This window comes from Pseudoliparis swirei, chromosome 7 (genome assembly GCF_029220125.1).
Source record: "Pseudoliparis swirei isolate HS2019 ecotype Mariana Trench chromosome 7, NWPU_hadal_v1, whole genome shotgun sequence".
Classification (NCBI taxonomy): Eukaryota; Metazoa; Chordata; class Actinopteri; order Perciformes; family Liparidae; genus Pseudoliparis; species Pseudoliparis swirei.
Window position 1 is genome coordinate 218,583 of NC_079394.1, and position 14,100 is coordinate 232,682.

At 47.7% G+C, this 14,100-nt stretch overlaps 1 protein-coding gene across 1 annotated transcript in view; it reads right to left on the bottom strand.

The window, feature by feature from the left end:
- Window positions 1-884: 884 nt before the first annotated feature.
- The window catches only part of ssh1a (slingshot protein phosphatase 1a), a 37,334-nt gene continuing 24,118 nt past the window's right edge, over window positions 885-14,100 (bottom strand). Inside the window, 9 exon segments of the mRNA XM_056420021.1 lie at window positions 885-958; window positions 961-995; window positions 3,436-3,518; window positions 3,520-4,035; window positions 4,128-4,524; window positions 4,526-4,626; window positions 4,683-4,787; window positions 5,235-5,318; window positions 6,289-6,373. Coding sequence (XP_056275996.1) covers window positions 885-958; window positions 961-995; window positions 3,436-3,518; window positions 3,520-4,035; window positions 4,128-4,524; window positions 4,526-4,626; window positions 4,683-4,787; window positions 5,235-5,318; window positions 6,289-6,373 — 1,480 coding nt within the window.

Below are 14,100 nucleotides of genomic sequence, written 5' to 3' on the forward strand. Positions count from 1 at the left end.
CACCATGATGTCACTGACACCATGATGTCACTGACACGATGAGGTCACTGACACCATGATGTCACTGACACGATGAGGTCACTGACACCATGATGTCACTGACACGATGAGGTCACTGACACCATGATGTCACTGACACCATGATGTCACTGACACGATGAGGTCACTGACACCATGATGTCACTCACACGATGAGGTCACTGACACCATGATGTCACTGACACCATGAGGTCACTGACACCATGATGTCACTGACACCATGAGGTCACTGACACCATGATGTCACTGACACGATGAGGTCACTGACACCATGATGTCACTGACACGATGAGGTCACTGACACCATGATGTCACTGACACGATGAGGTCACTGACACCATGATGTCACTGACACCATGATGTCACTGACACGATGAGGTCACTGACACCATGATGTCACTGACACCATGAGGTCACTGACACCATGAGGTCACTGACACCATGAGGTCACTGACATGATGATGTCAGCGACATCACTGAGGTCAGCGACATCACTCTGAGGTCAGAGCGGCTCCCGGTCCCTCGCCACAGAAGACATCGTCGTTCAGCTGGGACGGACTCCTCCCTTTAACTCGACAGGCCGATGAACCGAGTTCGACCTCTGGCCCCAGAGGTCACCGTTCACCCTCAAGCGTCTCAAACATCAAGTGTGCAGTAAACAACCTTCATGAACCCGTTGCTCTCCGTACAGGAACATGGTTCTACGCTACCACCATGTGACCTCATGGATACACCAGGGCCTCACCGCCGTGACCCGTTCCCATGGGCAAGGCACTCGTGTGTCCAGGACTCAGACAACGTGGCTTCACACGAGACACCCGAGGCGGAGGCTTGTCTCTGTGTCTTCATGGGAGGAGGCCGTGTGTCTTCGCCTGCTGGCGGTCTCTGAGGAGGCTCGAGGAGCAGGCGGAGCACAGGAGAAGTTGAGGCCGCCCAGCTTGGCAGGCGGGTTGGACCTCTTGAGGCGGGTTGGACCTCTTGAGGAGAGTTGGACCTCTTGAGGCGGGTTGGACCTCTTGAGGAGAGTTGGACCTCTTGAGGCGGGTTGGACCTCTTGAGGCGGGTTGGACCTCTTGAGGCGAGTTGGACCTCTTGAGGCGGGTTGGACCTCTTGAGGCGGGTTGGACATCTTGAGGAGAGTTCAAGATTCAAGATTGAAGATGTTTTATTTGTCACATACACACACAGGGTGTGCAGTGAAATGAAAGTGGCAATGCTCAGCAGGAATGTGCAAGGGCAACAAGTACACACTATTTACAAATAAAAACAACACAATATTTACAGTAAGTGTGTGTGTGTGTGTGTGTGTGTGTGCCTAAGAGGGGCAGTTGTGTGGGTCTATGTGGGGGTCCTGGTGAGGTCGGAGTTCACAATCCTGATGGCCTGAGGAAAGAAACTCCGTCTCAGTCTCTCTGTTCTTGCAGCGTGACTACGGAGGCGCCTGCCTGACCGCAGCAGCTGAAACAGTCTGTTGTTGGGGTGGTGAGGATCCTTCATGATCCTGCCGGCTCTGGTTCTGCACCTCCTGGTGTACAAGTCCTGCAGGGTGGGAGTGTAGTTCCAATAGTGCGCTCAGCCGAACGCACTACTCTCTGCAGAGCCTTCCTGTCCTGAGCGGAGCAGTTGCCAAACCAGGCTGTGATGCTTCCTGTCAGGACGCTCTCTACAGCTCCAGAGTAGAAGGACTGAAGGATCCTCTGGGAAACTTTAAATTTCCTCAGCTGCCTGAGGTGGTAGAGGCGCTGCCTTGCCTTTCTCACCAGAGTGTCTGTGTTTGTTGACCATGTCAGATCCTCGGTGATGTGGACTCCCAGGTATTTATACCCGCTCACCCTCTCCACAGTAGTCCGTTAATCCCCAGTGGTGAGTACGTCCTCTGTTGTTGTACCCTCCTAAAGTCCACAATCAGCTCCTTAGTTTTGGTGACATTCATGATGAGGCTGTTGTCCTGGCACCAGAGTGACAGATCAGCAACTTCCTCCAGGTAGGCCTTCTCGCCGTTGTCGGAGATCAGGCCCACCACCACTGTGTCATCCGCAAACTTGATGATGGTGTTGAGCTGAACCTGGCCACACAGTCATGTGTGTACAGGGAGTACAGTAGGGCAACCCTGGGGATCCTGTGTTCAGGGTGAGGATTTGAGGTGTCCCTGACCACCTGTGGCCTGGCGGTCAGGAAGTCCAGGATCCAAGCACACAGGGGGGTGTTCAGTTGGACCTCTTGAGGCGGGTTGGACCTCTTGAGGAGAGTTGGACCTCTTGAGGCGGGTTGGACCTCTTGAGGAGAGTTGGACCTCTTGAGGCGAGTTGGACCTCTTGAGGCGGGTTGGACCTCTTGAGGCGAGTTGGACCTCTTGAGGCGGGTTGGACCTCTTGAGGCGAGTTGGACCTCTTGAGGCGGGTTGGACCTCTTGAGGCGGGTTGGACCTCTTGAGGAGAGTTGGACCTCTTGAGGCGGGTTGGACCTCTTGAGGAGAGTTGGACCTCTTGAGACGAGTTGGACCTCTTGAGACGAGTTGGACCTCTTGAGGCGGGTTGGACCTCTTGAGACGAGTTGGACCTCTTGAGACGAGTTGGACCTCTTGAGGCGGGTTGGACCTCTTGAGGAGAGTTGGACCTCTTGAGACGAGTTGGACCCCTTGAGACGAGTTGGACCTCTTGAGGCGGGTTGGACCTCTTGAGGAGAGTTGGACCTCTTGAGGAGAGTTGGACCTCTTGAGACGAGTTGGACCTCTTGAGACGGGTTGGACCTCTTGAGGAGAGTTGGACCTCTTGAGGAGAGTTGGACCTCTTGAGGCGGGTTGGACCTCTTGAGGAGAGTTGGACCTCTTGAGACGAGTTGGACCTCTTGAGACGAGTTGGACCTCTTGAGGCGGGGTTGGACCTCTTGAGGCAGGTTGGACCTCTTGAGGAGAGTTGGACCTCTTGAGACGAGTTGGACCTCTTGAGGAGAGTTGGACCTCTTGAGGCGGGTTGGACCTCTTGAGATGAGTTGGACCTCTTGAGACGAGTTGGACCTCTTGAGGAGAGTTGGACCTCTTGAGGCGGGTTGGACCTCTTGAGACGAGTTGGACCTCTTGAGGCGGGTTGGACCTCTTGAGGCGGGTTGGACCTCTTGAGGAGAGTTGGACCTCTTGAGGCGAGTTGGACCTCTTGAGGCGGGTTGGACCTCTTGAGGCGGGTTGGACCTCTTGAGGAGAGTTGGACCTCTTGAGACGAGTTGGACCTCTTGAGGAGAGTTGGACCTCTTGAGGCGAGTTGGACCTCTTGAGGCGAGTTGGACCTCTTGAGGCGAGTTGGACCTCTTGAGGCGGGTTGGACCTCTTGAGGAGAGTTGGACCTCTTGAGGCGAGTTGGACCTCTTGAGGCGGGTTGGACCTCTTGAGGCGGGTTGGACCTCTTGAGGCGGGAGCGGACGGTCAGGCCCGCCAGCCGCATGCGGGTCTCCATCGCCCTCTGGCGCACGAGGCCGGGCTTCCCCCCCCCGCACGCCGCGCAGGCTGTCGCTGCGTGTCAGGGCGAAGCCAGGAGGCGAGGAGGCGGGCCCAGAGCCCCCCGCCCCACAGCCCACTTCCTCCTCCTCCTCCTGAGGGCCTCTGTGTGGAACGGTGGACATGTGGCATGTGTGCAGAGGCTTCAGAGAGAGCTCCTCCAGCCCGGGTCTCTGCGCTGGCAGCAGCTGCTCCTGTTGCTGGGCGGAGCAGAGCGCTGCGGCCAGCTTCTCTTCCTCACGGTCCATCCCCAGGAGCTCCGCCTCTCCAGATGTGCTCTCCTCAGCGTCTCCTGGCTGCTGCTCTCTGTCAGGGAGAGCTGTGGGTGGGAGGTCAGCACAGCTGGCACCGCCACGCAGAGGCCCACAGCGGCCCAGCAGAACCACTGCAGAGCCGAGGCCTGGAGAAGAGGAACGGGACCGAGGGACTGGAGCTCTCGGGTTGAGGGGAGGAACGTCTTCTTCCAGTTGAGCCGGAGGTTCAGAAGCCTCGACTGAAGCTTCTTCCTAAATGAAGACGGGAAAACACAAATTAATGTCCAAGGAAACATTAAATGAATAAAAGCATTTCCATTCTAAAGCGTATGAATCAAACTCACAGGGAGGTCACGGGGTCGGCCCAGGTGGTTGTTATTGTTGGAGTTTTCATTGAGGGTTGCCAGGTCCATCCCGTTGCCCTCTGAATCCCCTTCTACCTCCGCATTTTGCGTTTCCTCTCCACCCCCTCCATCATCTGGTTGCATGAGCACCTCCTCCTCCTCCTCCTCCTCCTGCACCGTGCTGAACTCCAGCCTCAGACGCAGCTCCTCTAAGGGCTCGGGCAGCCGGGAGCCGGTGGGGGCCGAGGCCGTTGGGCCTTCTCGCCCCTCAAAGGACTCGTCGTCCAGCAGAGCGTTGCGCTCCACAGCTTCGATTTCGATAAAGACCGTTTCCATCCCGAGAAGGGGCGGCCCGCGTACTGGCGTCGACGGTTCGCTGTCCAGCGCCGCGTCAGAGTCGGCGGAAGTAGTAGTTGTTGTAGGCGGGGTCGATCTCCAGAGCGGCCCCCTTCTCGGACAGCGCTTCCTCGCAGCGGGGAGACATCCCCCCCCCCGCCCTCTCTGTTTCATCAGTCATCGACAGGTCCGAGGTGAGCGTGAGAAACGGCGTCCCACCAGGTAGACGTGGTCAAAGATGAGCGTGGCCTTGTCCATCTGGCCCAGGATCAGCAGCATCTCGTTGTCGATGTACTCGTTGTCCTCCTCCAGCTCGGTGCGGATCTGAAAGAGCATTTCATGTTGGTCCCAAGTCCTCCATCAGAAGACCTGGACAGCTTTGTTTCCACAACAAGTTTACAAATGTTATGTAACTGTCAAAAGACGGAATATGAAAGAACACATCACCACTCACCAGGTGCCCTGCTTTCACACAGACTACATCAATGAAAGCAGGCATTTTAACACGATAATCCATTTGAAATGTTTCTAATCATGCTCTATTTTCACTTCTTTAGTGTGATAAGCTCCACAGCATTTTAAAGTCCATCATGTCAGAATATGTAGAACGATCTTCTATCCGGGTCAAAGTCCCGGGTTGAACAGCTTGAGACGGGCGAGCTGCGTCTCTTGAGCCACATGCAAATCACTGGAAATCAAACCCGGATCAAGGAATGCAAAGCAGAGCTCCTTCAGGTGGCGTGTGTTTGGACTGCCATCCGGGAGATTTACCTGTTTGCAGGTGACGTCCTCCAGGTCCTGGCACGTCATGATGCTCCTGAGTTTGGCTTTAATAAGGCCGCCGGTGTTCCACCCCTACTGGTTTTCAAACCTACTGGTTTCCCTGCGCGTGCGATGTGTTCTCTTCACATCTGCAGCGGGGCTCTGTCTCGCTCACCAGATTCGTCACACATTCACAGACATATTGCTGGAGATCTTCAAGCCACAGTTCATATCCATTTCGGCGATTACGATTGTATAAGTGAGCAGTGCATCACAGCCACAGATGAAGAAATACATTTTCGAAAAAATAAAAATAAAAAGATCGTCCGACCTGGTTTCGATCTCTTTCACGCAAAAGGAGACTGCACTGAAAGACGCGCAGTCTGTGCGCTGCGCCACCAGATTTTAGTTTCAACTCAAGTAATTTATATATTGATGCATTAAGTCACATTTCTTGGGAACATTTTGGTCGAAGGGATCTGAAACAACCTTGAGCGGATATGTACACTTTGAAACATGTTTAGCGATGCTTGTTCGCAACGCAACAACCACACAATACCGACGCATTTTGACAACTAATTGACTTGTTCAGCGATGCTTTTATAAATAATATTCAGACTATCATAATACAAAAATTGTATTGATAAACTTTATTGACATATTCCACGAGCAAATGCTTCACAGACCTCAAATCTGAAAGTAAGCCGTCCAATTGAAAATCATGTAATCAGAATCAATTAATAACTATATTTTCATATTACACAAATTATTCACAGCCGTCAAAACAAATATATAACACAACGGCCAAGATATACAGTGAAAGAAAACATGCTGGACAGCAGAAGTCCAGTGTCTGCCACTTTTTCCATTTATACTGATGTCGCTAAGTTATTAATTGATTCTGATTACAACTTAGACACACACAAAAACATCAGCATTGACAAATTCTCCTTGAGATGTCGATGAGGCCTTTGAGTCCATGTTTGAACGGTTGTGGCAGATTATTCACTGCATTGTCCAGCAGTCCACTTGTATCAGGGCACTGCAGAGCAAATCCCCTCACTGCAGCTTCCTGGTCCTGTGAACTTGGAAATGGTTGGTGCCAAAGTCTCTGACACATCAGAGCCCACTTCCTGTCGTAGTCCAGTCTGCAGCCAGAGATGCATTTGGGTCTGTCGACAGCTTCAGCTCTTTGGGCCATCTCTGGCCGTGGCCAAGTAATTTGGTATCCCCCTCCCTGTAATAATAATTCAATGTGGCTGTCACAACCATGCCATGTATTGCAACATGCTCCTTTTAGTATTTGATTAAACATGTTTAAGAAACATTCAATAGTAAAACATTTTGAAAATAATTATTCACATTAAAAAAGGCTTGAAAGACCAACCCGAAGACATACCAGGAATCCAAGTTCAAGTTTCAAGTTTCAAGTTTTTATTGTCACATCCCCTTTTATACAAGTATAATCGGTTTGTGAAATTCTTATGTGCAAAACACCCGACAGCAGTAGCAGACTAAAAAAAGAATAAGAATGAGAATAAACTATACAATATCCACACAAAAAAGTATATAAAATATAGTATATAATATATATATAAAACAATGTAATAGAATATACATCATGACAATATATATATATAAAACAAATAAAATAAACACTTTTTTTTTTAATATATATATATATATATATATATACAATATATATATAATATATATATATATATAAATGTAATAAAAATATATATACACCACCATATAGATATTCACAGAATATGTTCTGGTGTATAGTGTTAATGAGGGTCTCAGTCCTTGTTCAGCAGCCTGATGGCCTGACTGAAGAAGCTGTCCCTCAGTCTGTTTGTCGGCACTTGATACCGCGGTATCGCCTGCCTGACGGTAGAAGGGTGAACAGTTTGTGGCCGGGTGGTTATTGTCTTTCATCATCCGTTTGGCCCTGGCCACGCACCGCTTGGTGTATATGTCCAGGATGGAGGGAAGCTCACCTCCAACGATGTACTGTGCCGACCGCACCACCCTCTGTAGTGCCCTACGCCCAGGGCGGTGCAGTTCCCGTACAGACGGTGATGCAACCTGACAGAACACTCATGCTGGTCCTGGTGTAGAATGTTCTGAGGATGCGGGCGCCATGTTGAATTTCCTCAGTCGCCTAAGGAAATACAGGCGTTGTTGGGCCCTTTTCACCACGTGAGTGGTGTGCGTGGTCCATGTGAGGTCCTCGGAGATGTGCACGCCGAGGAACTTGAAGCTGCTGACCTCTCTACTGCAACCCGTCTATGGAGATGGGTGTGCTCTCCTCTCCGCTTCCTGTAGTCCACAATCAGCTCCTTGGTCTTCTTGACGTTGAGGACGAGGCTGTTCTCCTGGCACCACTGTACCAGTGATCCAACCTCCTCCCTATAGGCTGTCTCGTCGTCGGTGATCAGCCCCAACACTGTTGTGTCGTCAGCAAACTTGATGATGACGTTGGAGCTGTGCATGGCCGTGCAGTCGTGGGTGTACAGGGAGTAGAGAGGGCTCAACACGCATCCCTGAGGGGCTCCGTGTTGAGGGTCAGCGGCTCTGAGGTGGTACCGCCATCCTCACCACCTGGCGGCGGCCCGACAGGAAGTCCAGTATCCAGCTGCACATGGTAGAGTGCAGGCCTAGACCTCTGAGCTTGGTGTCGAGCTTGGCGGGAACAATAGTGTTGAACGCTGAGCTGTAGTCCACAACCAGCATTCGCACACAACAGTTCCTCCTCCAGGTGGGAAAGGGCGGTGTGAAGTGCCATGGCAATTGCGTCGTCGGTGGATCTGTTTTGACGATATGCAAATTGCCATGGGTCCAGCGTGGCAGGCAACATGGAACAAATGAAGTCCTTGACCAACCTCTCAAGCATTTACTGACAATCGAGGTGAGGGCTACGGGTCTCCAGTCATTCAGGCAGGTTACCTTGGGGTGTTTGGGGACAGGCACAATGGTGGACATCTTGAAGCTCTCAGGAACAACAGCCTGGGACAGGGAGAGGTTGAAGATGTCTGCGAAGACTCCTGCCAACTGGTCTGCACATGCTCTGAGGGCGCCCGGGATGTGGTCGGGACCTGCCGCCCGGATGTCCACCCGCTTGAAGGCTCTGCACGTCAGCCTCTGAGATGATCAGCAGGCTGGTCTCCTCGGCAGCGCTGCCTTCGCGGGCTGCCGCTCACGCCGAACCGAGCAAAGAATGTATTTAGCTCGCCTGGGAGGGAGGTAGAGGAGTTCTCTTCACCGCTGGTTCTCCTCTGAAGTCCGTGATTGTCTGTAGCCCTTCCACACACCTCTCACGTCATGGCTCTTGAGCTTTTCCTCCACCTTGTTCCTGAACTCCCGCTTGGCAGAGCCGATGGTCTTACGGAGGTCGTGGCGGGCTCTTTGTATTCCGCCATATTCCCGAGTCAAAAGGCGGTGTTACGCGTGCGAGTGCAGCGAACATCGCCATTTATCCACGGTTTCTGGTTGGGATAACCGAACCGACTTGGTAGGAACAACGTCATCTATGCATTTCTTGATGAACCCGTGACTGAGGACGTACTCACTGACGTTGTTGTCCGACGCGACCCTGAACATATCCCAGTCAGCACGCTCAAAACAGTCCTGTAGCATAGACTCCGATTGGTCCGACCAGCGTTGCACTTCCTTCACAGCGATTGGTTGCTGCTTCAGCTTCTGCCTGTAGGCGGGAGTAGTTGGATGGAGCGGTGGTCCGATTTGCGAACGGTGGGCGGAGGAGGGCTTTGTATCCATCCCAGAAGGGAGTGTAGCAGTGGTCGAGAATCCGCTCCCCGCGTGTTGCTTGTTATGTGTTGGTAGAACTGGAGAACTTTCTTCAGGTTCGCTTTGTTGAAGTCCCCGCCACAATGAAAGCAGCCTCGGGTGTGCCGACTCCTGCTCGCTGATCGCCCGTAGAGTTCCTTCAGCGCTATGTCCGTGTTAGCTTGAGGCGGAATGTACACAGCAGTTACGGTGACTGCTGTAAACTTCCGCGGTAGCCAGAATGGTCGACACATGAGCATTAGGTACTCCAGGTCCGGGGAACAGAACGACTTGAGAGTATGTACATGACTTTGGTTGCACCAAGATCTGTTTATCATGAGACATACCCCTCCACGATCTTTACCAGAGAGAGTCTTTGTTCTGTCCGCGGTGGACGGAAAATCCTGCCGGCTCGATGGCTGAGTCGGTAACCTCCTCCGACATCCATGTCTCCGTAAGGCAGATGATGCAGTTGTCCTTTGTTTCCGGGTGGAATTGAATACGAGCCTGGAGCTCGCATAGCTTATTGTCCAAAGACTGTACATTTGCCAGTAAAATGGTGGGTAGTGGGGGTCGATTGGCTCGACGTCTCAGCCTAACCAGCACGCCAGCTCGCTTCCCCCTCCGTCGGCGACGCTTGCGTGAGATCGCGCCTAAAATGGACGGAGATAGTTCCGCTACTGTTCCTGGCGGGACGTCCGAGTAAGAGTTGAAAAACTCTGGTAGGCGGCGAGCAACTGCCGATCCAATCTCCAGAAGTGTGCATCTGTCGTATGTTAACTGGCTGCTAACGTTTTGTGCAAAAATAGTCGCAATAAGAAGAATAAATAACAAAAAACTACTACAAAATCCGGGAGCTCGCAACACAGCAGCCATCACGTACGGCGCCATATCAGATTAGAGAATCCTGTGTGCATTCCATGCTTGCACAGTTCGGTTAACACCGATCTGGGCCAACTGGCATGTCAAAGATGACACACAGAACCGAGTCATCTGGTCCTCCATGTCCAGCTCCTCCTGATCCACCAGTTGGACCAATGCAGCATTCAACGGGTAGTTAACCCGGTTGTTGATTTCTGGCCAGATTCTCTCAATTCTGTGATTCTGTCATTGCAAAATAGAGACATTTTCAGATTCTTGATAAACAAATATTTCCCCGCCCCCCCAGACTAACTTACTTTCACACATTTCAATATCTTCAGTTAACCATTCTGAATAATTAATGAAAGTGTGAAATAGTTATTTAATTACATGTTGATTAACTTTATAATCAGCAAAACCATTGTATGTTGATCACCTTTGTCGATGGTGTTTGGAGATATGGTGGCCTTTCAGTGTTGTATGGTGGCTGGCCAACTTCTCCTGCATGAAAAGAGTGAGGTAGAACTCCTTTCCATGATCCACTCTGACCTGGTCCCACATCCCATATTCCATTACTGCACTCCTGCAAGAAAACATAACATTGGCAGACAGCAGTATGGAGGGTAAGGCTAATGGTGTCAGATACATTTACAAAATGTGTAGTAGGTCTTGTGTTATCAGGTACTGATGAGGTGAGATGAGTTTTAACTTGCTGCTTAAAAAGGGTTTCTGTAGTTTTCAATAAGTTTAATTTAAGTCCTTTTTTAGACCAATATGAATGCAATTTAATACGTTGATTCAAATCCAAACTAAAAAATTATATTATGAAGGTTTTCACATGCGACTAATCCCACTTAAGTTGAGCATTTTCTGTGTCTTCATTAACAAGCCATATTGAATTTAAATCCACTTTCGAAAATGCGTCTCTTCCTAATCAAGTGCATTTTTCAGAGCTGACAAAATGGTATTCAAGAAATTGTAAGATATTTAATTTTAAATGCATTTTTTTGTTTTTAAGGACCCACAGACACCCTGTTAAAACACCTCATAAAATGGGGATGATTTGTAATGTTTAGGGTACAAGGACAACAGTCTTTTCAATTACCTGTAAACGTCATTGTAGATGGTGAGGTTGTTCTTTACAGGCATAGTAGCTTGTCCAACAATTTTGCTGGAGAAGCCATCTATTGCCAGCACATGAGTCACGCCAAACATGACAATCTTCTCATTTTGGTCCATGTGGATTTTGTGACCCACATAGGCTGCATGGTAAGGAAGAGGTTGAGGTTCCTTGCTCCTTAAACACAGACAAAAAAGAACATCATGACCTTATTGAATAGCACAACATATTCTAATTTGAGAAAAAAAACAAAAACCTGGCATCGTGCCTTATGGTAAGGTGGGTGAATGTTGCGCAAAACAGCTCCAACACGACCCTCTGATGCGAAGACACCTGCAGCTGCAAGACTCCCAGTCATCATTTTCCTGCCATAGGTAGGACCACCCTGAAGATAAAGAAAGGAATACATGTTGCATTGTAATGTTAAGCCATGAAATGTCAACTTCAACTCCAATTAAATTACTATTAATTGTTAAGTATTTTGAATTATAGATGATTATGAAAACTAGTTGCAGTTTAAACATGTTTTACTCGATACATTTTCCTAGTTGTAAGAGACAAATTTAATTAGCAGTAGGCTACATTATTTAGTTGGATTCAGATGTTGACCTTTAATCAGATCTGTGTCTAACTTTAATGTTAAAAGATGTCGTTATCATTTGTTATTGTAATAAATACAAGCAAGTTACAGAATGACGTCACATGGATCACACTTTACGGCAGGTATTTGCGGCTGGAGCTGCGTGGAGCTGCACAGTTTTCGGACCGTGTTACAATAACTATATAACTACTAAATACAATAGCTATTATGGAGTCCCCCTCTTTGTAAATGTGGGACAGTCTTTCTTACCATCTGTTTGTATGAACCATCTATATCCTGCCTGTGTGCCCGGCCATCACCCCACGAGAACCACACTTTACAAATGTTTCTCATTTTCCCCCTAAATACACCTTTATTGGACATGGGACACTAAGGTAAGGCTTTCTTTCATGTCTCTCCTAATAAATATGGTGCTCTAGTACTTCTAATAGACTGGGTGACTGAGAGTGACACACACCCTGTTCAGGGCTCTCAAGTTTTGAAGACAGGCAAGAGTGACATTTCTGCAGATCCATACGACTGCACCAAGAGGATGACTATGTGCTGGCCTTTGGTCATCTTTTATAACATAATTTATGCATATCAAATATCAACACTATAAATGAACATAACTAAAGTTTACTTTCAATACAAATCCTTTATGACTCATTTGGCTTGATTTTTAGTGGGCGGGTCATTATGACCCTGAACACAGGTGTCTCATCTCTATTTATCTACATCACCCCATGAAATTTTTCTACTAAATGGTAATAAAATGTAGGAGAATATTCATGTTATAGTAAACTAATGCAATTTAATTTAGATTTTGATTTTTTCAATGTACCTAAAAAATTGTTTGAACATGTATTTTTCATTAAATCTATGGAGGGGTGAATAACTCAATTCCACTAAAAACTGATTGGATTGTTAGTAATGGTGTTACCCGCCATGGTCCGTGTACGTAATGTTATTTCGTTTTTTCGTTTCATTCCAAATACGGAATACGGAAATCACGTGGTTTTTTCGTTTTCCGTTTGAAAACCAAAAACGGAAAAACGGAATACCACCTCCGTATTTCGTTTCTGCTGTCTGAAACCAAAAACGACAGAACGGAAGTGCTTAAAATGAAGTCAAAATAAAAGCCAGTGATACATATTCGTATTGACCTTAGAATAATATTAATTAATCAATATAAAGAATACATAATTAAACCGGGATATTTTAACGATGCAAACACATAGCAGGGTAACGTTAGAAGAATATAATTTAGTCAATATAAAGAATAAATAATTAAACCTGGATATGTTAGCAACAGTGGTGACGACGGGAAGTTTAATATTCATGTACACAGCAAGAATCACCTTCTCACTTAATGTGTGTGTGTGTGTGTGTGTGTTTTGAAACATATGGTTGGAGGGAGCAAGAAAGACTGTCCCACATTTACAAAGAAACAAATGGTCAATTTGACCCGCAACATAACACGAGGGTTAAATGTAGTTGACACTACAAAGGGTTGCATTTTGGGTAACTGAGTTTATTCTGTGTTTATCTCCCGCAGTAGACGTGTTTAGGTTCGCCACTGCTATATACACCCTTTTGCACTGAAGCACGTGTACGTAAGATGGACTCCAGCCTGTTACCTTACTTAGATATTGTACAACAAATGATGCATAGTGGCTGTAGTGATGTGGACATAAAAAAAACACTTGATATTTGAATGTGGCTTATGAGAGGAACGTCCGTGGCCAATATTCGGAAGTTTTGTAAAGACCACGGGTTAAAAAGACAGCGAGTGACGGACCAACAACTTGAAGCTGCAGTCTCCAATGCAATAACACAGGTAGGGTGCAGTTAATTTATTTTCACGAAAAAATGCATACAACGAAACTATAAGTGTGTAAGGTTAGTATGTTATACTTTAACCCTCCTGTTATGTTCGTTTCTTACATACAGTCATGCTCCCAGGTCAGTTTGACCCAAAAGTGGTCAGAAACAAAACATCCTAATAACTATAGTTTGTACCTCATCACCAACATCATTACTAACAATCCAATCAGTTTTAGTGGAATTGAGTTATTCACCCTCCATAGATTTAATGAAAATACATGTTCAAACAATTTTTTAGGTACATTGAAAAAATCTAAATCTAAATTAAATTGCATTAGTTTACTATAACATGTATATTCTCCTACATTTTATTAGCATTTAGATAAAAATTGTCATGGGGTGATGTAGATAAATAGAGATGAGACACCTGTGTTCAGGGTCATAATGACCCGCCCACTAAAAATCAAGCCAAATGAGTCATAAAGGATTTGTATTGAAAGTAAACTTTAGTTATGTTCATTTATAGTGTTGATATGCATAAATTATGTTATAAAAGATGACCAAAGGCCAGCACATAGTCATCCTCTTGGTGCAGTCGTATGGATCTGCAGAAATGTCACTCTTGTCTGTCTTCAAAACTTGAGAGCCCTGAACAGGGTGTGTGTCAGTCTCAGTCACCCAGTCTATTAGAAGTA